Here is a 27750-nt window from a genome sequence, read left to right on the forward strand (position 1 = left end):
CGGGAAGAAACAAAGGACAAAAATAAGAGAAGGGGTTCAAGGCTTAAGGGCGGGACGGCGACAAGAGAGAAAAGAAGGCGGAGAGAAGAAGAGGGACGGGACGGCGGGAAGGGAAAGAGAGGAAGAGGCGGGAAGGAAAATATTATTAGTAATATATATATTTTAAATGTCAAGTTTTAAAAGAAAATAATTAAATTTTAAATCATAAAAAGAATCGGATCAGAAAACGGGTACCTGGGTCGGGTCGGATAGGGCAGATGTCACAATAGCTAAGTATGGACTTCGAGCAAGCATAGACGATCGAGCATGGTTTTACTACTTCGAGCAAGGTCTTTAGAACCTTAAATGGTTGATTCTTCTAAGTGTTAAGGCTTCGAGCAAGCTACACTTCAACGAGCAAGAGTATTCTTCTATCGAGCATGGATTGCCAATCGAGCAAACAGCTTGATCATACAAGTTTCAACCAAGTGTTACGAGCACAGTATGATCGAGCACATGGGGATAAGCATGGATGCAATAAGAAGATGTCACGTGATCAAAGCAAGGACTTCGAGCACAGTTCAGTTCCACGAGCAAGATTTACATCTGAGCATGCTAAAAATTGCTGAATAAGAAGACTGAAGACATCAAGAAGAATGAGCTTGCTCGATGAACTAGTTCGAGTAAAGCATGGATTAGTCAAGAAGAATGAAGCTTGCTGGAGGGGAATATCTTCACTGAAGATATTCTAAGTAAAGTATGCTCGAGGACATTCATCGAGCATACCTAGCATAGTGAGTCTGCTCGAGCAAGATTGTTACCTTGCTCGAGGACTCAACACTTGTATTATTTTGTATTTCATTATGTAATGATTAGGAACTTCTAGAAGGAATGTCAGGGTCTATAAATAGGGTACTAGTTTACCATTTTAGGAAACAGGTTGGCACACACGGAATACGAGAAACATTCTAAATGAATATTCTATTTGTTTCCTCGTACAGCCGCCGCCGCCATACACGAAACCCTAGACATTCCTTTCACTGTTTCATTAATGACTAATTTAATAAAGTGAATCTTTGTCTTTGAATGTGCTTTTATTGATTATCTTTTATCGTTTTGTGCTTGTTATTTTCACTCCTTCGTTCCCACTCGTTGGATATCCTGATTCCACCGGGATATTCAACAGGCCTTTGGGTTGCAGAGTCGGTGTGTTCTTGTCAATCTTTTCGAAGGTTTCACCCGACTAAAGGTCTTAACAGTGGCGATCAACTAATTCACCTAATGGATAGAGGCAAAACCAGTCGCCACTATAACTGCCGCCAATATCAAGAAGTTCATATGGGAATTCATCATCTGCCACTTCAGTCTATCCATGAACATAATTAGCGACAACATGACGCAGTTTGCCGACCAACGCCTCAAAGCGTGGTTTGTAGAACTGGAGATTTCACAGACATTCAGGTCAATAGCGCATCCGCAAGGTACTGGGGAAGTCGAACGGGCTAATCGCAACATCATTGATGGAATCAAGCGAAGGCTAGACCAGCACAGATCTGGTTGGGTAGACTAGGTCGCACCTGTACTCTAGGTGCTTAGAACACAGAAGAATACAAGTAATGTTAATATGCCCTTCAGTCTAACCTATGGCACAGAAGAACAATGATGAACAACGATGCATAGATTTAATGCTCTTAGAAGAACAAAGGGAGTTGGCAGCAATGCACGAACAAAACTACAAGCGGCAACTCCAAAATTATAATAACACGAAAGTCAAAATCTGTGAATTCAACATGAGAGATTGAATCCTTCGCAACAATGAAACATCCAAAATTTAGGCGCCTGGGAAGTTATCCCCAAATTGGGAAGGGCCATATCGAATCGACAAAGTCCTAGGAAAAGGCGCCTATTCGTTGGTTAAACTCGATGGTACGCCAGTTCCGTAAACATGGAACGCGGCGCACTACGAAGCTGTTATATGTAAATTGATTTCCATATGTAAATGCAGGCCTAGTGCCATGACATTATTAGTGAAAACGATACACTGCAGTTGAAATATTAAGTTGGCAATGACAATTTTCAAACAATAATAAAAACAAAATGCAAACAGACTGAATTTCATTTCATTAATGAAAATATAACAAAGGCGGTTGCCAACATCTGCTGAAAGAATATGTACAAAATATACAAGTCCTAAGCCACTTATATTCAAATTAAATCTAGGCGGGGGTGGCCTCATGATCAACCTTCTCTTCTAACTATACCCTCGCTGGATTTTGTTATGCAGCAACATCATCGCCAGCCCTAGAAGAAGTGCTTGCTTTGGATGGCTCTAGTAACCGCCATAACTTCTGCATACCATCTTCTTCCTTGGCATGATAGGTGATGAAAGATAATATGGGGAACGACAAGGCATCATATTCCGCCAGCACAGCCTTATACTCTGCTTCGACGTCGACATCATGAAGTGTATAGATGTCTAGAGGAATCTGATCTTGCACGCATTTAAATGCCTCTTGGAACCCTGCCTTGTGCCTCACTTGCTGCACTGCCTTCATAAGGTGCCCAACACTCCGTGTCATAGCTTCATCAGTTATGATGCGTTGGGTAACCTAGACAAGTTAAAATGAAGTCAGAATAAAAAGGGACATAAGGCACAAGTTAAAAAGAAAGAGATCAACTAACCTTGCGAATATCATGATTCAATAGCCATTCGTTGTCACTAGCAAGCCTAGCGCTCTAAGACGTCAATTTCTCAATAGTTTGCTCACAGATGACAGGGCGTCAGTAAGCTTGCCTGCACTCGCCTTCTGGACCGTCGACTCAGTCTCCAATTCCTCGATCCGCTTGCGAAGATTGGCATTTTCTTTCTCATGCTTGGTGGCGGCCTTCCGCGCAGCCTGAGCGAGACCGCGTGCTTCAGCAAAATCCTCGTTCAATTTCTTGCAGACGTCCTAAAAGTCTTTATAGCGTTCAACGCGCTCTTGGACGTATTCCGTGAAATCTACCTATGCTTTCTACTGCAAATCGTTGGCAGCAGAAATAGCATGGCGGTGCTCTGCCGCATCCCGACCATCCTTCCAGGCGATATCACATCTCTCCTGGCGGCCTCGTGGTCAATCCGCTCAGTGTGAAGAGCGCGATTTTCTTGAATAAGCTCGTCCAAACCAGAGAGACCCCGGACGGCGTTGTATACGACGCCAATAGAAAAAACGTTAAGGGGGAGGAACTTAGGAGCTATGCGTTCCCCAGGAGGGAAGGAATGCTCCAAAAAATTGGTGTAGACACCCGGGTCTTCAAAATTTGCTCCGCGAGTGATATTCCATCAAGGCGAATACAGTTGGTTAGCCTTGATGCAATCACTTGGGATTACAACTTTTGTCACACCTAACTTAGGGCCTAGGTATAACACCTGTTAGTTGGTATCTATTTTGTAAATAAATCAAAGTTACGCTCTTTTATAGGAAATCATTGAATAAAATATTATTATAATGAAAACTCGGAATTTGAATACCCGCTTGATATTTCAAATACTTGTCTTTCCAAAAATAGGATTCTTTATAATATTCTGAATAAAATATCTGAGCCATCAGATAACGTCTAATGACAATATCACCAATCTTCTTATCTGTCTTGCTTGTCTGTTCTAACCTTTACTGTTTCCCAAAAATGTGGGGGAAAAATACGTCAGCACACAGCCGGTGAATGACGCTGACTCTTGTTGGGACTTATATTCTAGACCGACGCATCGTTTATGTGTTTTGTTACATCTTGTATTATTTGATAAACTTGTGTTACATGATGATTTAAATGAAATAATGTTATTATGGTCTCTTAATAGTGTCCGTGTGTTTGAGCAATCTGGACGTCACACTCAGACGTTTCCGCTTTATCCGTGTGTTACAGGGCCCGACCGTGGCACCCTTCGAGGAGACAGCCATCTTACTGTCGCTGCCTTGGGGCTCCTTAACCCCGCGAGAAGTAAGGCGAACAACATGAGACAGTTTACCTACAGTATAAAGGGCAATCGTTAGTATCATCAGAAGAACTTACGAGATAAGTAAAAAGGAAAGGTACTGACCCTCCAGTGGGTTGGGGAGACTCAAAGGTCGCGGCGGAAGCGGAGGTAATGCCTGGTCTACAGTGTAGGAAATACAACATTCTTTGTTGTCCTAAAAAGGATCTGCTCCTCCCGTGGACCCAATGCTCGCCGATACAAGGTTTTCATACCTTCAGGCGCCGGTTGTAGGGGTGTTCATCGAATCGAATAACGAATTTTCAAGTTAAATCGAATCGAATAATCCGAATAATTGTTTTTTTGCCAGTATTCGTATTCGATTAAAAGTAGAACTATTTGATTCGTATTCGTGTTCATATTATATGCCCAACTCTAAATTCGATTCGAATTTGTATTTGAAACTCGAATTCGAATCGAATTCGAATAAATTCGATTTTAATTCGAATAATTACAATCTAATTCAAGTTTTCCTATGCCAAAATTTGTAAACCATAATCATAATTGTAAAAGAAACATAAAAAATTTAAAGTAGCTAAAATACCACATGATAATAAATTCAAAACTAAACTACAAATAGTATAAAATTCAAAATATTCAAAACAATAAGTGAATAACACCCATATTAGTTTAGGCTAGGAGACAATAATATGACATGTTGGGTTTAATAATTTGTAATGGACATTTATTATTTATGGAATTGACACAAATAAAAAAATAGTTATATACATATATGTATATATAATTTGAATTGGAACTTCGAATCAAATCGAATAATAAATCATAAATTCGTATTCGATTAATATGCTCGAATACGAATCGAATCGAATTCGAATTTTTAAAACCAAATTCGAATCTTAATAATCGAATTCGAATCGAATCGAATTTCAAATGTTTCGAATGCGAATCGAAATCTGAACACCCCTAGCCGGTTGCAGCAAGAACAACCGATCCCTCACTTCTGTAAAAACAAAAGTATAAGGGAGTGAAAGTAAAAATAGAAGGAAGCAAAATCCCGAAGGACAAAAATATACCTTGCCCCTTCTTGATGATAGGCACCTTCATCACATTCTCCCATATTCGACTCATCCCAAAGAGCACTAGCCCTAGTTGGGAAAGGCTGTCCTTCAAAGTATTGAACTAGTCCGTGTTGGAATGCGTAACTAGGTTGGGCTACGGCAACTCCTTGCCCTCCGCTAACTGCATCACATGGGGAACCGCCCGCTCAGAAATATAGAAGAAGAGACTCTTCCATTCGTGGAGACTCTTTGGCGCCTCCCTAACAATCACTTTGGCCCCTGACCGGGCGTACAGATTGTACCAACCCTGGGAGTTTCGCCATTGGTAGAAAGCTACCAACTTGTCAATTGAAGGGGCTATCCCCAAAAAGTGACAAGTAAACTCGAAATGGCAAAGGTGTGCCATCGCAAGTGGATGAACTTGGGTCAGGTACAACTAAAAAACATACTAAACCTCCAACAGGATGCGGGTGATTAGCAACCGAAAGTTTCCAATTGAGAAAAACTCCTTGTATACAGCAATCATGCTAGAAGGAGGATTCCTCGTAGTCCTGCCAGGAACCGCCAACTCCGGCTCGGACATAGGATCAACCCTATAGTCAGTGAAAACCCGTTGAAGTTGGCGCGAGACATCCGACATCCAACAAATTCAATTGTGAGAGGATTCCTCTGCCCCTTCTCCATCTCTGGATGAGAAGAACCAACCATCAAATGCAAGGTAAACAAAGAAGATTTCAAGAAAATATTCGCCGGAGAGGACGAATATTTGCCATAAATCTCAGAGGAGAAGGGAAACGTAAAGGAAAAATGAAGGGAACTTCTCTTTATATGCACATCGCTATTAATGGGGTGGAGAGATTTCGAGGAGTGACAGATTAGCGGTCCAATCAGAAGAAGTCACATACAGGAGACATATTAGAAAGTGTGCTACAGCTGGGCGCGTCACCGGGATTCTCTCCCAGCGGCTGACACAGACGAAAAAGTTGCTTGCAGAACGTAACCGTCATCCCACCTCCAATCATTCACTCGCCCTATTCTCTTCCACTACTAATTTTGAATATTCCTGCCAAAATTGACGTGTTGACACACATGAACAAGTAAAGATTCCCTTCAACATTAAAATATAATCCGCCAAGGGAAGGTTCTCAACAACCTCGTGCCATAATGGCTTCCGCCTAGGGAAGGTTCTCAACAACCTTCTGCCATAATGGCTTCCTCCTAGGGGAAAGTTCTCAACAACCTCCCTCCATAAAGGCTTCTAACTAGGGAAGGTTCTCAACAACCTCCCGCCGTAATGGCTTCCGCCTAGGGTAGGTTCTCAACAAATTCCCGTCTAAGGAAGATTCATAATACTTCGATTTATAGGCTGCTACCTGATATAACTTCAAGTATCTTCACATGAAACGCATCCTAAACAAAAAACAAGTTCGGCCCATGGGGAAAAGTATTCGGAGACGCCTCAGGGATAGCTCACGTCACCTTATCAGTCCATAATTCCTCCCAACGCTATCACATGAGAACAACAATGGACTAGGGGGGGACTTGAAGAGGTAAGGTACTAAAGCCACCTAAGCGCCAAAAAGCTACTTTAGGCGCTAGGACAAACTCGATTAAGCTCCAAACATTCCCCGAAACCTTGGGAAACGTAGCACCAAAGATCTTCATAGGGATGGTACAAAAAGGAAGTATCTTGATGAAAGGGATGCCCAACCAATAAGAGAATGACAACACATGGATAATAGTATTACATAGTACAAATGTTACCATCAGTCAACTGCTTTACTCACCAGCCTGCCAAGCACACATGGGAGCTCCAGGATTGGCGAAATTCCTGACATGGCAGGTGACCCTTATCTTCTCTCCTCCTATCCAGCTATAAATACAACTCACACATCAAAGGTAAAGGGATCCAAACTTTATAGCATGAACACTCACTAGTGCATCATGATTTACTTATCCATCAACTGATTCTCATGTTGGAGGTTGGTTACGAGAAGACCCCTACTCCTTATCGTAACGAGCTCACGGTGTTTGTTTTACAGGTGCTTACACTCATATTAGTAGGATTACATTTAACCCCTCGTGGGAAAGACTAGACCTCAACCTAAGGGATAAGCGATTAGACCGAAGGTTGAACTAGTGTTTCTTTAGAATGGTAGTCTAATTTACTAATATGAGACATATCATGTCATTAAAAGCTTCTCGACAACATACGAAATTTCCATTTGAGGCAATGTGAGGATTGAGTGGTTCGGTTGGTTTTACTTATTGTAAACCTTTTGGGCTTGTTCTTATTTAGGCTCTTTAAATGTTTTATTGAGAGCAAAAGCTAGAAACCATAATCTTAATCTATTTATACAGTACGATGTATTTGTAATTTATGGGTCTGAGCATAATAAAATCACTTAGTAGTAGCCCGTGGATGTTGGTCATCCACTTGGACCAAATTACATTAAATTTTGTGTCGTGTTTCTCGTTTACTGTTTTTTGTTTCTACATGATATTCATTTATGCATTTGTATGTATTGTTTATGATACGTGGATATGTTCCTAACCATTGGGCGTCCAGAATGTTAAACCAAAGTGGACAAAGGGAAAAAGTGGCCCCTCTATTTCACACATATTATGTGCGTGCGTGCGTGTGTAGACACACATAATTTTTAGCAGAGTTTGAAATTGAACGTAATTGTGGATAATATAGATGAAATATTTGTAGGATGAGAGGAAATTTGATGTAACATCCAACTTTTTGTTAAATATTAAATGACGGAAAGTTTTGTTATTTAACCGTGTGTCGTTAAGTTAGTCGTGTGTTAAGTATTTGGATAATATTTGGGGTAGGAATTGGGAATGGGTGGTGAGACCCATGAAACCCCCCTCTATATATACCTAACTACTTATTCCTTTCTTTTCTTTTCTCATCCAAACACACAAACACACTCACACTTAAGTAACACACACATACTCTCTCTCTAGCACTCGGATTTAAAATCCAAGCCAAGGAAGGGTGGAATCTCGTGTTTAACATCGTCAAGCAACAAGAATCACGTCCAGATCTACGTATTGTCCAGATCTGAACTCGAACCCGAAGCAAAAGGTGGGTTTCGGTTTAAATGGTTAAGTTTTATGGTTAGAATCATCATGCAAACAGATATAATGATAGATCGGGTTGTAAAATGTAAGAAAAATATAAACTTGGTAAGTTATAACCTCTTGGGTGCACTTTGTGATAAAAAGGTGGTGTTTTGACTTTGAGAGATGGGTTCAGGATCAGGTGCATGGGGTCAGAATGTGTCGAAAGTTGGGAAGAAGTAAAAATCAGGTCCTGAGGAAGAGCCACAAAGTAAAATGGCTTTAAAATGGAAAAAAAAAAAGCGAAGAAAGGAAGGCATTTCGCTTTGCTCAGCCATGAGAAGCGAAACAGGCATTTCGCTTCGCTCAGCGATGAGAAGCGAAACAGTCATTTCGCTTCGCTCAGCCATGCGAAGCGAAACAGTTTCACGCGAAGCGAAATTCCATGCATGCGAAGCGAAATTCTTCCATGCGAAATTTTATAAAATTCATTTTCTGAAGCTCAACCCCAGCCAGGGGCGCTGCCCCTTGGACCCTTCTAGAGGCTGCCGCCCCTAGACCCCGCTACCAGGGGTGCTGCCCCCGGACCCCCATTAGTTGAGGGTGTCATTGACTTAGATATAAGAAGTAGTAGTAATGGATATTTGACACTCGTAATACATTATACAGTTAGCCGTGCACAGCTAAAGAAGGGCATTACTATTAACGGCGAGAGAAACCAACTTCAGGTGAGTTTCTAGCCCCTTTATCCGTTATGTTTTTGGGGCTGTGTGCATACTCCTTTGTGATAATTGTTAATACACTTAACTTAAGTGGTAAGTGTATGATATGTGTATGATATATGTATGATTAAGTATTGAATGTTATTATGGAACGTTTATACAAATGAATATGTACATATACGTATACGCATGACTAGAAGATATGTAAAGTATGCATAAATGAAAATGAATGTACGATCGAGTGACGTGACAGGTATGGTTATTGGAGACAAAGGGACCAGACCCTAATAATATCTGAGACTGAAGGGACCAGACCCTGATAATATCTGAGACAGAAGGGACCAGACCTAATAAATATCTGAGACAGAAGGGACCAGACTCTAATAATATCTGTGATGGTAGAGATAGAATAGCCTATGGTAAATCACAAGGCCTTATGAAAGAAAGTATGTAAACGCGTGTGTATGTATATAAAGTTTGTATGAAAGAAGTAAGAGTAATTAAGGTATGAATACGTATTTTCGGATGCGTATGAGTAAGGATATGAATGTATTGTATGTTAAATGATTAACTAGAACTCACTCAGCGTAGCTGACTTTTAGTATGCACGCAGGCAAATAGGTTGAGGCAGCTGGCTTAAGGAGGGACACAGGGCATGGATTGAAGAGACTGGCATCCATGATGAAGTGTTATGACTGTTTTAATTAATTATTTATGAAAAGACAATTTGTATGTTAAGACAAGAATGAATGTTTTGTAATGTGATGTATGAAGTTTTAAATTATTTTGCGAAAGTTTTAATTTACTCTGATTTTAGAACTGTGTTTATGAGTAAATCCAACACCAAAGTAGGGTTACCGGGAACGGGGCCTTACATTTGATGTGCAATTTGACCATATTGTTTAATGCAGGTTTTAAAAGGGAAAATTCCCAAAATGTCTTTTTCTAGAGATAGATTCTAAACATGTCCCTTCAAAATTTAAATTCCATATATGTCCCTTTACTAACATGTCATCGCCTCTACGTTAGGAGTTCTAGGTGAGATGTTTCTTAACTCGTCGTCTCCCCACCATGTTAGCTCAAAACTCGGTGCCTCCCCACCATGTTAGCTTAAAACTCGTCGTCTCCTCGCCATGTTTGCTTAAAAATTGAATTTAATAAATCTTGTTATTTAAACAATTATATCTAAACAAGGTACGCATAAAATGATTTTGACGATATGCATGAGTATTCTTAATCGTATTATTATCCAAAATCCAATATACAAAAATTTAAAGACCAATAATTAAAAATATTTAAATATTTTTTAAATCAGTTTAGGATCCTTGCTTTTTGTAAAGATAATGTAGAATTTTTTTAGTTAATATGGTGGGAAGACGATGAGTTTAGAGCTAACATGGTAGGGAGGCAAAGAGTTTTGAGCTAACATTACAGTGACGACGAGTTTTGAGCTAAGATGACGGGGAGACGACGAGTTAAGAAACATGTCGTTTGGAATTCCTAATGTAGAGGCGACGCCATGTTAATAAATGGACAAATATGGAATCTAAATTTTTAAAGGGCATGTTTAGAATCTATCTCTAAAAAGAGAATATTTTGAGAATTTTTCCCGTTAAAAATGATACATTAAGAATGGAAAATTTCTAAAAATAGTCCTAAAGAAGAAAGAGGGTACCAAATTAGTCCTAGAAAATAGCAAGTTCAAAAAATCATCCCATGAAAACCATTGAATCCGTGACATTGGTAATATAAACAATGGATTTGGCCGGCCACTAATATAATGACAACTGTCCCATCCCTTACCTACCAAGTGGGTTTTTCCTTGAAATAAATCGGACCAAATATATTTAGTTTGAAAAGCATCTCCTCTAAAACCATCTCCCACGTGAATTTTGATCTTGTGTTCATCTCTTAAGTGAGAATTCAAAAAGAGTTGAATTTATTGTTTTTTTAAAGTCATATTCTCAGATGAATTTCAAATGAAATTAGTTTTTTAAAAAACCTAAAACAATCTTCATCTTCATTAAAAGAAAAAGAGACATGTAAAGTTTAAATTTACAAAAGTAAGTGGTTCATGGTTACATGGTTAACGTGACGGGACAAGTGGTATATAACCTATTTTATGTGCTACAACGTTCGGCCACTCATGATGGCACTAGTTAATGATTAGAAGGGGAGATACTTTCGTTCACTTTTTGTTTGATTGGCTCGATTTGGATCAACATCTTCGTATATTCTTTTTTATTTTTTTTTTACAAATAATAACTATTTTGCATATTATTGATTATGACAGTTAAGTTTTATTAATATTTAAAAAAAAATTGTTAAGTTATTAAAATAAAGGTAAATTGGTTTCAAATAATTTCACCTATACTATATTTGTAAATAGCAGTCTCAGTTTAAAACTTGGCTAGTGATGGTCTCAACTAAATATGTATTTGTTTCTAACGGTCCAAGAATAACGAAATATTAACTTCGTTAGTCTGATGCTTACGTGGCACGCCTAGTTGTCAAAATTTGCTTACGTGGCGCCATCATTGATTCAAGCTAACATCAAAAACCGTCACCTCCTTCAACAAACCAACTTCCTCTGGCACACAAGACCTCAATTCATTTTCATCATAATAATCTCGTTCAAAGTCTCTGACGTGTTACCAATACTCGTTGGAAACTTATTGTGCCCTAAAACAATAACTGAAACAGGAGGTCTAGGAGTAGGAACACTGCCTTCGAACTCACTAAACTAGAGGTCTACAAACTTCAATTCCGATAATTTAAGCACAACGTACGAAAACTTTCCAACGAACTTGTTATTACTGAAATCACGCTCAAGCAGTAATTTAAAGTGCATGAACTTCTTTGGAACAGTTTCGTAGAACCTGCTTGGACTAACATGAAACAACGCTAAATCATTCAACAATCCAAGCTCCTCTAGCAAGTATCCGCGGATATCGTCGTGGTTTAGATCAATTCCAGCAACGGTTCTTTCAGAATTGTTATCAAACACGAGAGCACATAACACTCCCATGTACGCGCACATACCGGACCCCAATGTGTGACTTTCTGGTTTCTTCACGCCGCCAATCAAGCCACCAGATTTCTTAATTTGCGATTTGAGGTTTCTCATGCGTTTGACCTGAATTCAAGGGTATGGGTCTCACCAAACCCTGATAGCCCTTAAACGGGTTATGACATCTCATTAATTTGTGAAATAACCCCTTAATCATCAAACACTAATTTTTGTGAGTCATGGGTCTCACCAAACCCGGATAACCCTTGAACGTGTTATAACATCTCATTTATTTGTGTAACCATCTCATCATCAAACCCTAATTTAATTTGTCTCCTCTACATATTCTTTATGCCAATCTATCCACTCCATCACCGGCTACTTTCCGATTACCATCCACCATCATCAACCTCCTCTCTCATGCAATAACCACCGTCGTCACCTACATCAACTGCCCCTTTTTTTCATAAGGCAAATATTTGTGTTCATATTTGTTCGTTTAAGAAAAATCAACATATTCATGTCCGTTTACGTTCGTTCGTTAAAAAACAAAAAAAAATACCCTACATAACACACTTGAAAGAGACCAAACGTTAAAGAAATATAATGAACGTAACAAACTAATATATACTTATTAAATCAAAACAAAACTACGTTAAAAAATAAACAAATCATTACAAAATACAAAATATTAAATAGCAAAACGATTAAAAACAAAAATCTAAATAAACACCGTAACAACCCGGGGGGGGGGGGGGGGGCTCAAACTAGTATATATAAAAATTATTGTTGTTGTTGTTGTCATGTAATGCTGCCACATATATCTTTTTTGATCACTAGGCGTGCCACGTAACCATTAGACTAACGGAGTTAACATTCCGTTAGTCGTGGGCAGTTGAAAACAAATAAACTTTTAGTTAGGATCGCCACTAGCCAATTGTTAAGTTAAGATCGTTATTTACCAGTAGGGTATAGTTGAGATTATTTAAAACGATTTAGATAAGAGTTAAAATTTTATAAGTAATATCTTATAAATTGTATATGTTATATATGTAGATGTATTCACATTAAAAGACTAAAAATAATAAAATTTAAGTGAGTTTTTTTATCAAAACAGGATGGAAGGAAAAAGTATTTATCAAAACAGATTGTTTAAAAAACATATATAAAAATATGTATTTATTGAAAATTACAAATTCTCACTCATAGTCTTATCAGGTAAGAAATAATTTATGTTATCATTTTCCTCTTTTAAGTAAGATACATAGGAGAACGTATTGAAAAATAATAAAACTCACTTTTCCTTTGCATCTCGTTTTTAAAAATTATTCATAATTTGTTTAATATTGTTTTTATTACATAACAAAACAGATCTGATAAAATGTTTCATATTATTGTTTTTGGGTTTTTTATTACCAGTATCTTTTTTATATTAACAGACGCTAATTTTATTTCTACTTAATATCGATAACGATGTTAATCGGTTGAAATCAGTCGGGTTCGCAATCAATACCAGTACGATATTACACTCATAAAGCTTAGTGATATTAAAAAAATAAAACTTTATTTTGAATATACGTTCGTCTAAACAAAGTTTATACTAAGATGCGAAGAAAAAAAATTACGCGACACTGTGAAAAATGTAAAAAAAAAGTACCGTTTTGATAAAACAAATTCAATTTCCAATGTAGTTCGGTCGAAGGTTATAATGCGTCCGGTTTGTCACGGTACCGGTATATTACCGACACATCATTAAGGGGAAGTGGACAAAGGGAGCATGTGTATGGGCAGGAGGAGTGAGTGGATGGATTTGAAATGGATGGAACAGGAAATATGGTGGAGAGAGATGGAATTGATTCATCAAAGTTTGAAAAAACTAACTTTGCCTCATCAATAGGTGGTATGTTTCTGGTAAATGGAAAGACTTCTTCATCGAATTGAGCATGGCGGGTAACATATATTCGAGAAGTAATAGGATCCAAACATCGATATCCTTTATACTTTGGACTATAACCAATACAAATACATGAGGCACTTCATGGTGCAAGCTTGTGTTTGGCATAAGGTCGTAAGTATGGGAAAACACGACATCCGAAAACACGGAAATTGGCATAAGTGGGTGATTGACCAAATAAAACTTCAAAGTGTGACTTGTGATTAAGGAGAGGAGTAGGTAACCGGTTAATAAGTAGCCGAAGTAAACGCATCTATCCATAAGTTTGCCAGGGCATTAGCATTAAATAACATGACAAGCCCGGTTTCGGTGATGTGTCGGTGTTTTCTTTCGGCTCTCCCATTTTGTGGGGATGTATGAGGACACGAAAATCTGTGATGAGTGACGTTTTGATGGAATAATTTTTGTACCCAATTGTTTGTGAACTCGGTACCACCATCACTTTGAAAACTCTTTACTTCGCATGAGAATTGAGTTTGCACAAATGGTAAAAAAACGACTAGTGCATTATAAAATTCTGACTTGGTTTTTAACGGGTAGAACCATATGAACCGAGAATGATCATCGACAGATATAGCATAATACAAAAAACCATCAGAAGACATAACCGGTGTGGGCCCCTACATATCGCAATGAATTAAATCTAAAACATGTAATGAACGTTTATGGTTTAAATCAAAAGATAAGCGATGCAACTTAGATAATTGACAAGGTGAACAAAGTCCCGGTTTGGGTAATAAGGAGGTAACACATAGATGACCAGTTTTATGTAATTTAGAAATAACATCAAAGGAAACGTGACCGAGTCTACTATGCCACTTATTAAGGGAGGCTTTAAGATGATGGGAGGAAAGAGACGCAACAAATGCTCTTGGTCCTTCCATAAGAATATAAAAGTCATCCTCACACGTTCCTCTTGCCAGTACTTCGTTTTTCAATCCTGAATGTTAAAGAAAGTATTAGAAAATAACACATCAACCGGTGAATCATTTGTGAGTCTACTGATGGATAGTAGACTTTTAGTTAGATGAGGAACCACAAGGAATTTTGTTATGAATAGAAGTGTGTCTAAAATTTGGACACGGGTAATGACTGACCATTACTAAAGGTCACAGAAGCATTACCAGGATTGACGTAGGGAGCATAAATATCTTCTGGATTCGGTGTCATATGAGCCGTGGCACCGGAGTCAACATTCCAATCCGAATAATTTCCGGTAACATGGCACTGAGCTTGAAAAGCTTGTGCTAAGTTTGCGTCCAGAGGGGGAGCATGTCGAGCATAAGTGGATAAACTAGGACAAGCGGGAGCGGACTGTCCTTCTTTTTTACACAACTGGCAATCTGGAGGCCTACGTCCACGACCATGAGCCGATGAAGACCCACGACCCCGTCCCCGATTAGAGTAATGAGACCCACGGTAGTTACGAGAATTTGCAGATCTAGGCTGTGCAACAAAAGCAGCCTGTGGGGTTGTAGAGACACGTATAGCTTGCATGAAAAGTTCATGATTTCAGCTTTGGACAAAAGTTCACGAAAGGTTGAAGGGGTAGGGAGATTACGGTGGGTAGTAGAAAAGTTTTCAAATGCGGACCCAAGACCGATTAAGAACCAAAGACATTTGTCATGTTCGGCTACGGGGTAACTAGCTGCAAGTTGGTCATATAGGAGTTTAAATTTACGACCATAGTCGGTGACGGTAGAAAACCCCTTCTGTAATTGACGAAGAGTGTCCCAAAGAGTGTGCATACGCTCTAATGAGGAATGACTATAAGCATCTTCTAAAGCTAGCCACACCTGTCGAGCGGTTTTGAGACCAAGAACTTCCGCCATCGCCTCCTCGGATAAGGAAGATTGAATCAACATAACCACCTGCTAATCAGATTCTTTCCAAGAGATGTAAGATGGATTTGGAGTAATTTTGTCTTCAACAGTAATTGTTTCTGGTGGAGGGGAGATTGCACCATCAACATAGCCAATTAGGTTTTGCAAGGATAGGATAGGAACAATTTGATTTTTCCATAAAATATAGGTTGAAGAGGATAGTTTTATGGTTAAGAGATGAAGGAGGGTTTGCAAGGGGATGGTGGATGACTTGGTAGAAGCTTGTTCGGCCATGGTGGTGGTGATTAAACGATAGTGGTGATTGAGAAAGGATCGCCCAAGTTTTAGGCTGATACCATGATAATCTCCAAAGATGATTTTGATATTAACAATATACAACTATAAATAGATAGAATTGTCCTACAATTAGGGAGACAATCTCTACCAAATAATAACAAGGTTTGACAACCATATATACAATATCAATCACATTAATCTCGGCACACTAATTATGGTATACTATTATTATGAAACCAAATATAATACTTTTATTTAAATACAACTATTACTATTCGTGCTCCTTTTTTATTTATAATTGTTATAAAATAACTAGAACCTATTAGCAAGATAGAGAGGATTGGGAATGAATTCTTTTGTATATATTCAAATGGAGTACAAGCCTCTATTTATAGGCTCATTACAATAAACACATAATTAACATAAGAGGGAGTTAAGCACATAGAGAATCATAATAATGGTACATGTATGTGGAGAGTCACTCTAATAATGATAATTCATAACACTCCTCCTTGACGATCCACGAGACGAAATACGCTGTTGATGCTACCTCATTAAAAACCTTACTAGGAAAACCCAGTGGGATAAAACCATAGCTAAGGAAAAAAGAGTGCAGTGCGTATTATTCTCCCACTGATGATATTAGCTCTTTAAGTCGACGCATGCCGATCCCGTGAACTAATTTCTTGAATGTTGAGGTCGGAAGTGATTTAGTAAACTAGTCTGCCAAATTTTCGCTTGAGCGAATCTGTTGAACGATAATATCTCCATTCTTTTGTAGATCATGTGTGAAAAAGAACTTTGGCGAGATATGTTTGGTTCTGTCTCCTTTGATGTATCCTTCCTTAAGTTGTGCAATACATGCTGCGTTGTCTTCATGTGAAACCATTGGTCCCTCGTCTGCAGACAAAATACCACAAGATCCACGAATGTGTTGTACCACGGGACCAAAAACTTCCCGTTTTGTGAGAGAATTTAATTCTGCTTCAATTGCGTCTTTCCATTTTGGCCAATCATGTCTCTGTTTACATTCTTCAACAGATACTGGTCATGATCCTCATTATTTTCCATTATTTCTAGCGCTACATTATATGAAAAGATTTCATCGACGTCGACTTGGTTTCGATTCCATACTTTCCTAGACATGATATAATTTATTGAGACCTCTCCATTTTCAGGTACCTTATGTTCATCTTGAACCATCATGTCTAGTGTCTCTTTAGGAGACTCTTTCTCTGGAATTACTTCTACCTCGATTTGACTATGTTCATTATTTGCTCCTTTTTTTTCTTTCAAGGATTTTTGTCTTTGGAACCAGTTGGTCTGCCACGCTTTAGGCGTGCATTAGATCCATTACCAATATGTGGTGGTCCTTTAGGGACACTAATTTTAATTGGAGCATTAGCAACTGGTATATGTAACACCCTGGCTAAAGCGGAAACGCCTGAGTGTGACGTACAAATTGCTCAAACACACATGACACTATTAGGTGACCGTAATAACATTATTTCATTTAAATCTTCATGTAACACAGGTTTATCAAGTAATACAAGTTGTAACAAATAAATATTCAAATGATAAGTTGTTCTTTGAATATCCTATAGGCATGCTATGTGTCTTCTAACTTTCATTCTCGTAACTTTACACCTGTAACATATGTATAAAATAAAGTCAGCTAAGAACATAGCTGGTGAGAATCCCACAGTTTGATATAATACGTAAAAACCATACAATTCCATGAAACTTGTGAAATGAGCACATAAAAATGGTTCTTTACACTCGATGCAATAGACCTGAGTGTAAAGAATAAACGAATGTCCTTTCCAGTTGGGCCTACCAACGTACTCGAATATGAGGTCCCTTTTCCACTCGATACAATTGGACCTGAGTGCAAAGGGTGGCGTATGATCATACTTATTGAGGCAACCACTTGAAATCCATGTATAAAACAAATAAGCAAGTAAGCACACAAGTCCATGATATGAATTGTACTTTGTAATCGAAATCATAAGTACTTGAAGTTTTATAGGATACATATGCTACCCCAAAATATGAAAACGTTTAAAAAGGGGTTGTGAGAAACTCACCTTGAAATTGAAGATAATCATTGCAATGAAAACCGAATGAATGATAACGAAACCAAAGCAACCAAAAGTGCGTTAAGGAATCCGAAACGAGTGAACTTCTCGAGCTATAAATAAGACAAGTATGACTATTTAAAGTCTAACTAACGAGATTATTAAAGTTAAAGGGGATAATTTAGTTTAAAGGGATTTACATTATTTTAATGTATTTTATGGCAATCTTATGGTATCTACATTATAATACTATATTTGAGTTCACGAAATGTTAACGATGTTTATAATTTAACATTTTGACTTACTGTTAATATGAAAGTTATGAGAAATACAAGACATAGTTTTAAAATGGGAAAAGCTTATCTTAGATTATGTTAACGAAGAGGGATTATAAAACTGACGTTTATAAACGGTTAAACTTTGTCCGGCGTCAATATCATTAATGTATTATAAAGATTTAACAGGATGGGTTTTATAGTTAACGAACTAAAGTTTAACGGTTTCAAAACTAACGAATTTTATTTAACAGAGATGCGATTTTAATATTATATTAGTATTTTATAGACGACGACGGGAAGGATAATAAGTTCGGGATTCTTGAATTAATAATTATAAGTTATAAATTTATTTAACATTTTAACAAAATAAGTTTTAATATTTTGAACATTACGATATAGGTTATTAACTTTTTACGAGAGTGGAAGTTCGGTTTTTAAATGAAAATAGTGAAATACATTTTATACTTAATTTATATAATTTTTATTTAATATAAATTGATTTTTATGATTTTAAAAGATTCATAAGTTTTAATATATAATAATATTAATAAAGCAGTTTATGAATAATAATAAAAAATAGAGGACTGACCCGGGGTTTCGACCCTGGGTCTAGTTGTTATAAGTCCAACGTGTTAACCAGTTGAGCTACACACATATTTTTTTAAAGTATGGTTTATATTAAATATATTAACTTATTCAAAACAGTTTATATTAACATTAATATCAAAATGGCTGACCCGGGGTTTGAAACCGGGTATCACCGTTCAAACGTGTAAGTTCTAACGACCGGACCAATTACAACATTCAGTTTATACTACGAAAATAATTTTATATAAATAAACATCCTGGATCATCTTCTTCACCATATGAACCCTAATTTCAATTCAACGTTTCTGCTTATTGATTCTTAAAATTACATTGGGGGGTTTTGTTTATTTAATCAACGCTAAACAAATTCAAGTAATAATTACCTTAAAGGATGTTAAATGGACGGTGAACGGGACTTCGCCGGAGCCTGAACCTTGCCGAAGAAATACGGCCAATATAGAGAGAATTAGAGAGAAAGAAGGGTGTGAGCGAGTTTAGATTGAGGAGGGCGTCCTATTTATACTACTAACTGGAGCGTCTACGCGTTAAACCCATTAATTTGATTTCCGAATAATCCGTCGTATATCACGGTCACAAATCGCGGTGTTTAGGTCGCTAGAACACAATTAAACAGTTGGTTAGGATGTAATGTTGATGATTATTGAATTTTCTATAATTTAATCGAGTTAAAAATATGTTTTAAAGGTTGGCGGCCACCTCCAGCGCTGGATTCCGGTGGCCGGAGGCCCGCCGGAAAAACGTGAGGGGTGGGGGGGTGGGTTGGGATTGTTTAATATTTTATTTTATTTTAAATTAAATTTACAGTTTAGCCCCTGAGGTTTGTAACTTCTTTTAAATCGAATTTAAAGTATGACTTGCATCTTGGACCTTGAGCTTTTGAAAGATGTGTAAATGTAATAAAATTATAATGCTTGAATAGTTTTCGTAAAAATATGTAACATCCCGAAATTTCTAAAGTAATATTTAATATATTATTTTTTTGTCGGGTGAAATAAACGAGTTAGTGGAACGATAATAATAATAGCAAAATATGAAGACTTAGTAGGATAGTTAGATGGGATTAGATAGGGACCAAAAGGAAATATGGGCTTTCAGTCCATGGGCTTAAGGGAGTATAAATACCCCCTTAAACCCCAATCATTTCCATTCCATCCATTTATCCATCCTAATCTCTACACACCCTAAAACATACAACCCGAACCAAGATCCAAAGGCGAGGACCCGAGCTCGTTGGTGCTAGATCGTCGTGACGAACCAAAGCAACAAGACCAGCTCGTGTTCGTAGTTCGACTCATTTACGGTACGTTTATATCGAGAACTTGTTCGTTTAGGTTTGGATTAGTATAGAAATGATAGATCTGTGTTTGTATGGTAAAAACGAATCCAACAAAGCTAAACTTACTGAAAATGGTTACGATTTGATGGGTTAATCGATTGATAAAAGAACCCGTAACCTATATGCCTAAATCGCACCCTTTAAACATCGATGTTAGGTCGATTTGATGGTTGGGGTTTGTAGGCGCTGGTCAGACGATTCCGTGGATACCTAAATCGAGTTATTTGGTTAAGAAACGAAGACGATTAAGGACGAACAGTAGCTGCAGCCGACAACTTCGCCTGCAAGCTAAGTTCGCCTGATGAACTTCGCCTGCAAAGCTAAGTTCGCCTGATGACAACTTCGCCTATAGCTAAGTTCGCCTAAGGTTTAACTTCGCCTAAAGCTAAGTTCGCCTAAGGTTTAACTTCGCCTAAAGCTAAGTTCGCCTAAGGTTTAACTTCGCCTAAAGCTAAGTTCGCCTAAGGTTTAACTTCGCCTAAAGCTAAGTTTGCTTAAGGTTTAACTTCGCCTAAAGCTAAGTTCGCCTAAGGTTTAACTTCGCCTAAAGCTAAGTTCGCCTAAGGTTTAACTTCGCCTAAAGTCAAGTTCGATTAGAAAATAAATTAAAAACCTAATGAAAAATGTGTTAAGACAGGGGCTCTGCCCCTTGGACCCGAAGCTCGACCCCAGCCAGGGGCTCTGCCCCTTGGACCCTGCTAGGGGCTGCCGCCCCTAGACCCCGCTGCCAGGGGCGCTGCCCCCGGACCCCCGTTCGTTGTGGGTCATATAAAGATAGAAATACAATATGAGTAGTGATAGTTAATTGATACGTATACTTGTTATACAGTCAGCCGTGCACAACTGAAGAAAGGGATTACGATTAACGGTGAACGTAACCGTGTTCAGGTGAGTTTCTAGCCCCATTTCCTTGTTATGTTTTCGGGGCTGTGTGCATACTCGATGTGAAGTGTGAATACACTTACCTTAAGTGGTAAGTGTATGCTATAGATGTTATACGAGGTAGCTATTATATAATACTTGTTGGTGTGTGAACGATCTTCGGATATTGCACGCATCGCCAATGATAGTGATTGCCAAGTGGTTATTAGTGTGTATGAATGCTATGATGTGACTTGCTTATTATGTAAATGATATGAAGCATGTTGTAGACAAGTAGAGGTAGAGCGTGTTAGAAGTGGCAAGAGTGTAGTAAGAGTGTTAGTGGAACGACGATAGTACGTGGTAGGGTAAGCCTATACGTGACTACGTTATTAAAGCGGCAAAGTGGCATAACGTTATACGTTATTAATGTGGCAAAGTGGCAAGGTGGTAGGTGTAAATAAGAGGCTAAGTGGTAAGGTAAGCAGGTTAGATAGTGGACTACGTGTCTGCGGATACGTATATGATGCATGTAGTGGTTGTATGATAAGTTGCTTGATTAACTAGAACTCACTCAGCGTAGCTGACTTTTAGTATGCACGCAGGTGATCAGACCAAAGAACTAGCATGAGGATGGCACATGGCATGGATTGAACGGCTAGCATCTTAAGATGGAAGAAAAGATGTTTTAAAAATAATGATTTGTTTTATAGTATCAGAGAAGAGATTGAATGTTTTATAACGAATGCTTCAAGTAAACGTTTCCGCGAAAGTTTTAATTAACTCTGATTGCAAGAACTGTGTTTATGAGTAAATCCGACGCTAAAGTAGGGCTACCGGTCTGGGGCCTTACAAAATCCCGAATAGTTTGAAAGCCGAATAAATAAAGAATATTAAATCTTTCGAGTTTCATTGATTGCACAAAACAAATAGAAAACAAACAAGCAATAATCATATCTAATCGAGAACGTTATATAAAAGATGAACAATGGACATGAATGCATTAAAGTGATGAAATTAATCGGATATAAATACAAGAACATGAAACGAAACTTTAAGATATGTGTGTGTGTGTGTATATATATATATATTCATAAACAAAAACCGAAAATTTAAAACGAGTCGGATTTTCGGGTTTGAAAAATAACGAATGTTACAGTATATGTGACGTAGTCACTCTCTTTAGGTTGGTAAAAGCGTCTGGTAATTGATTTGCGAATCTTTGTAAATGAATTATTCTTTGAACTTCAAGTTCACACTGTTTAGTTCAAGGATCCAAATGAGATAACGATAATTCATTCCAACATATGTCACCTTTTGGCTTCTTTTCATCTCCACCTAATTTTGGGAATGTTGATTCATCAAAGTGACAATCAACAAAACGAGCCGTAAATAAATATCCTGTTGTTGGCTCTAAATACTTAATTATATATGGTGATTCGTACCCAAAATATATTCCTAACCTCCTTTGAGGCCCCATCTTTGTACGTTGTGGTGGAGCGATAGGAACATATCCGGCACAACCAAAATCCTTAGATGGGAAACATTAGATTCATGACCAAAAACCAACTTTAACAGGGAAGAGGTATGATAACTAGTTGGCCTGATGAGAATTAGTGTTGCTGCATGTAAAACGCATGTCCCCAAGCAGTAACTGGTAAGTTTGATTTCATAATCATTTGGTCTTGCAATCATTTGAAGTCTCTTAATAAGCGATTCAGCAAGCCCATTTTGTGTGTGTACATGAGGTACAGGATGCTCCACACTTATCCCAATAGACATGCAATAATCATTAAATGTTTGGGATGTAAATTCACCAGCATTGTCTAACCGAATTTTCTTAATGGGGTAATCTAGGAAATGTGCTTTTAACCTTATTAATTGAGCAAGTAGTCGTGCAAATGCCATATTATGACTTGATAATAAACACACATGAGACCATCTGGTTGATGCATCAATTAGGACCATAAAGTATCTAAATGGTCCACTAGAGGGATTTATAGGCCCACATATCACCATGTATTCTTTCTAAAAAACTAAGAGATTCGGTTCCCACCTTAGCCGGTGAAGGACGAGTAATTAATTTTCCTTGCGAGCATGCAACACATGTAATTTCCTTAGAATAAAGGACCTTTTGGTTTTTTAATGAATGCCCACACAAATTTTCAATAATTTTTCGCATCATAATTGATCCGGGATGGCCTAACCGGTCATGCCACGGTCCATAAACTTTTGGTTTATGACCATATTTGATTCAATTATATTAATTTTAGTATAGTACAAATCGGAGGCAAGTGCGAGCAACTTTTCTAATACATGTTTTTCACCCGAAATTGAACTTGTGATTTGAAGGTACTCATCATGTTCATCACATGTTGTCTCAAGATGATATCCATTTAGACGAATATCTTTAAAACTTAATAAATTTCTTTGAGACGACAGGGAAAATAATGCATTGTTAAATTTGAAATGTGTTCCACCCGGTAACACGACATGTGCTTCTCCAAAACCTTCAATTAACTTTGAACTACCGGATATTGTACCGACGTTTGCCTCTTTTATAATTATATTAGAGAAAAAATTTATTTTCTTGAAAAATTGTATGCGTTGTTGCACTGTTGATTAGACATATGTCTTCATCATTAATAAGACGTTTTAAATGCTCCATATACTTCAAAACAAAAAAAATGACATAAATAGAATGCATAACATGCCAAAATATCTCATACGCTTAAAGGAAAAAAAACACATTATTTCAAAGAAAATGTCCATACATGACATAACGAAAATAACATAAAATTAAGTCCAATCACTCATATGTAAGGGAAATTGCAAGCATCCATATGGGGTGTATCATCCATAATATCACCAGAATTCATATTGATTGGATCAATGAAGAAATCATCCACATCAAGAGCAACTGTATTAGTATGTTCATTGTGACCATCGGGGATATCAATGTTGTCATCTTCATATACAAAATTCGTTTCTATTCCTTTTCCTTTATTTTTGATTGATTGTTGGTAGAGTGTCACCAAGTGTTTAGGCGTACGACAAGTACGTGCCCAATGGTTATTACTTCCACATCGATGACATGCATTTGATGCGGTTACATTTGTCTTTTTATCACTTTCATATTTAGGCTTCTTTCCATTTTCTTGCCCTTTATGATGGGATCTTGTGTTCTTAAATTGAACATCATGATAACTTCCCCGGTTATATCCACGACCACGACCACGATAGTAACCACGACCACGACTTCCACTTTGATCGTTATATGCTGCCACATTCGCTTCAGGGAATGGGGTTGTGCCAACCGGTCGGGTCTCATGATTTTTCATCAAGAGCCCATTGTTTTGTTCGGCCACAAGTAAATATGAAATAAGGTCACAATATTTTGTAAAACCCCTTTCACGATATTGCCGCTGCAATAGCACATTTGATGCGTGAAATGTGGAGAATGTGTTTTCCATCATATCCTCATCAGTAATATTTTTGCCCACACAAAATCAATTGGGATGTTATTCTAAACATAGCCGAGTTATACTCGCTTATTGATTTAAAGTCTTGTAACCTTAAGTTGACCCAGTCATAACGAGCTCTTGGTAATATTACTGTTTTTTGGTGGTCATATCTTTCTTTTAATTTGGTCCACAAGTCAAGTGGATCCTTAACCATTAGGTACTCGGTTTTTAAGTCGTCATGGATATGGTGGCGAAGGAAAATCATCGCCTTTTCCTTCTCTTGGGTGGTTGTTGTATTATCTTCTTTAATTGTGTCACCAAGATTGTTGGCATTTAGGTGTATTTCAGCATCCAATACCCATGACAAATAATTCTTTCTGGTAATGTCTAAAGCTAAAAATTCAAGCTTGGCTAGGTTTGACATGTTGAACTATTATATCAAAAACATAATTAATATACGCCACTCAAGTTAGATACCAATGCATATAAAACTTGCAACAACATTGATTGTAATACATTAAAATGATCAATGAGTCTTTTGATATTAAAACCGTTATAATACAATAAAAGCTATGAATAGTCTACTGGAGGAGCAATCAAAACTTTTCATGTAGCATCACCATCTTTGTAAATCAAATCCCACTAGAAGTGATTTATACCCATTTATATTTGTAGTTTTCATTCGTAATTAACAACATAATTCCTTATAGTAAAAGAACTTTCATTTACCGACTAATTCATTAGTTTTATATTAATTAGTGTATGTTAAAAATCTTTAGGATTTGTCAAGTAAAATCATACCATATTCTCAAGTCTTATATAACCATACATGTAGCAGTTTTATGTATTCAAAACTATGCATAAAGTTTAGAATAAAGAGTTACTATAATGTTATCTTAGTAAATACAAAAATATTAGATACGAATAACAAAAACTTAACTATCAACTGATTTAACATTTTAATCATCAAGAAGAGAATGCAATATAAATATATGAAGCAATACATAAATATATTATGCAAACATGCAAGTATGTATATCAACACATTTATACTGTTACGTATCAAGTTCAATTCACAAATAAATAAATTTATATAACAAAGAAAACCATATCGATCATATAACGATGATTGATTACATAACCAAATAACTTAACTCTATTGATGAAAAGATATTGGTGCATAATCAAATTAATATTTAACCTTATTTTTTTTTAATCAACAAAATTAATAACCTTGTTAAGAACATGAGTATAGTTATCGATTTATTCAAAATTGTATAAATGCAATATGGATAATACATGCTTGAGTGGATAAATGAAAACAAGAGATACTTCTTACACAACCAAAACTATAAGACTTATAATGCAATTCATGCTTGAGTGAATAAAGAATAATAATATATTAGTTGGATAAAACTGACTGACTTACGATGTGTGATCAAATTCCAAAAAAAGCAAATCGTACTGATAACGTGTTATAAAATAACTAGAACCTATTAACAAGATAGAGAGGATTGGGAATGAATTCTTTTGTATATATCAAATGGAGTACAAGCCTCTATTTATAAGCTCATTACAATAAACATATAATTAACATAAGAGGGAGTTAAGCACATGAAGAGTCATAATAATGGTATATATATGTGAAGAGTCACTCTAATAATGATAATTCATAAGAATAATGACTTTTCTTTCTTTTTTTCTTTGCTTTTCTTTCTCTCTTTTTCGTTTACCTTGATGATACTAAAAAAACATGTTATCCATCAACGTATAGCTGAGATATTATATTTCGATTTACCTCCAAATCAAATTTTAAGCATCTGTAATATTTAAAAAGAAAAAGAAAGAAAGGAAAAGAAAAGCGAAAAAAAAAAAACCAAACTAGTGTGGAGTTAATAAAACAACTGAATCAAAATATAGCAAAAAGACAATAATTTATAATTTAAATTGCTTTTATTTAGTAAGATTTGGAGTGAGATAAAAGTGTTTGAAAAAAACACATATTTCGGTAAATACTTTTCAAATAACCTTTTTTCGTAAATATTTTTTCCTCTCACCCTATTTTGGTAAAAAGCTTATTTAAGAGTAAAGCAAAATTTAATAATTGTTCCATACTTCTTGTTTCTAATTTAAAGATTCAATTTTTTTTTAATTGAAATTGTTCCATGCGGTCGCGTTATCACTTAACTGAGAAAGTCGCCGTTCAAAAAAAAATAAAGATTCTAATTTTTTTGAGAATGAGGCCTGAATAAGATAAAAGTTGTAAAAACATGAACACCTGATAAATATTGGTTTGGCCTTCTAGATCACTACATTTTATTCATTTTGCACATAATTATACTTAACGACACCAATGGTCTTCATCTTGAATACAACAATGGTTCATATGTTACTTGTTTTGGGATAAAGAGAATTGTGTTTGAAATATTGTTCTGTGTTTCATCATATGTTTTACGATATAATAAATAGATGGAAGACTAGACTATACAAGGAAATATAAATCAAGCTAAAAAAGGGTTGGGATTTTCTTTTTGACTCTACCAACGGGTCTAATGACACAAACAAGGAAATGATGACCAAAATTAATCCATACAATATCTTTTATTTTTCTAGCCCCCCCCCCCCCCCTCTTCAAGTTAATTAGTAGGATTTACAACGCTTAACTTGTCAAGACATTTGTTGAATATTCTTCAGTTGACGGCTTTGGTTAATATATATGCTAATTGGTCTTCAGATTGAATGAATGGCAGTTCTATAATTACTACCTCTAGTGTTTCCTTGATGATATGCCTATCAACCTCCACATGCTTTGTACGATCGTGTTGAACCGGATTTTATGAAATTTGTATCACAGCTTTGTTGTCACACATGATCCTAACAGCTTCTTTTTGGAAAAACCGATCTCTGTCAGAAGTTTACGTATTTATAGAACCTCCGATACGTCTCGTGTAATTCCTTGGAATTCAACTTCGGCACTGATCAATGCTAATAATTTTTGTTTTTTGCTTCTCCATGTAACTAGATTTCCACCAACTAGAGTAAAAGTAGCATAATGTTGATCTTTCATCATCTTTGTCTCCTGCCTAGCCTGCATTAGTATTTAGTTGGACTTTTAGATGCTTATTTGGTTGAAAGAGGACTCTGTGGCCCGATGTTCATTTGAGATATCTAATAATCCTCCATACGACTTCCATAAGAGTCATTTGAGGTTGATGATAAACCTGCTGACCACCCAT

General features: G+C 36.8%; 1 protein-coding gene across 1 annotated transcript; it reads right to left on the bottom strand.

The window, feature by feature from the left end:
- Positions 1-23863: 23863 nt before the first annotated feature.
- LOC143611152 (uncharacterized) lies at positions 23864-24523 on the bottom strand. The gene has a single exon (XM_077085435.1). The coding sequence runs from the start codon at positions 24521-24523 to the stop codon at positions 23864-23866; it is 660 nt and encodes a 219-aa protein (XP_076941550.1).
- Positions 24524-27750: the final 3227 nt, after the last annotated feature.

This window comes from Bidens hawaiensis, unplaced genomic scaffold (genome assembly GCF_021521415.1).
Source record: "Bidens hawaiensis isolate Kalapana, Puna unplaced genomic scaffold, B.hawaiensis_p1.1 tig00029678_1, whole genome shotgun sequence".
Lineage (NCBI taxonomy): Eukaryota > Viridiplantae > Streptophyta > Magnoliopsida > Asterales > Asteraceae > Bidens > Bidens hawaiensis.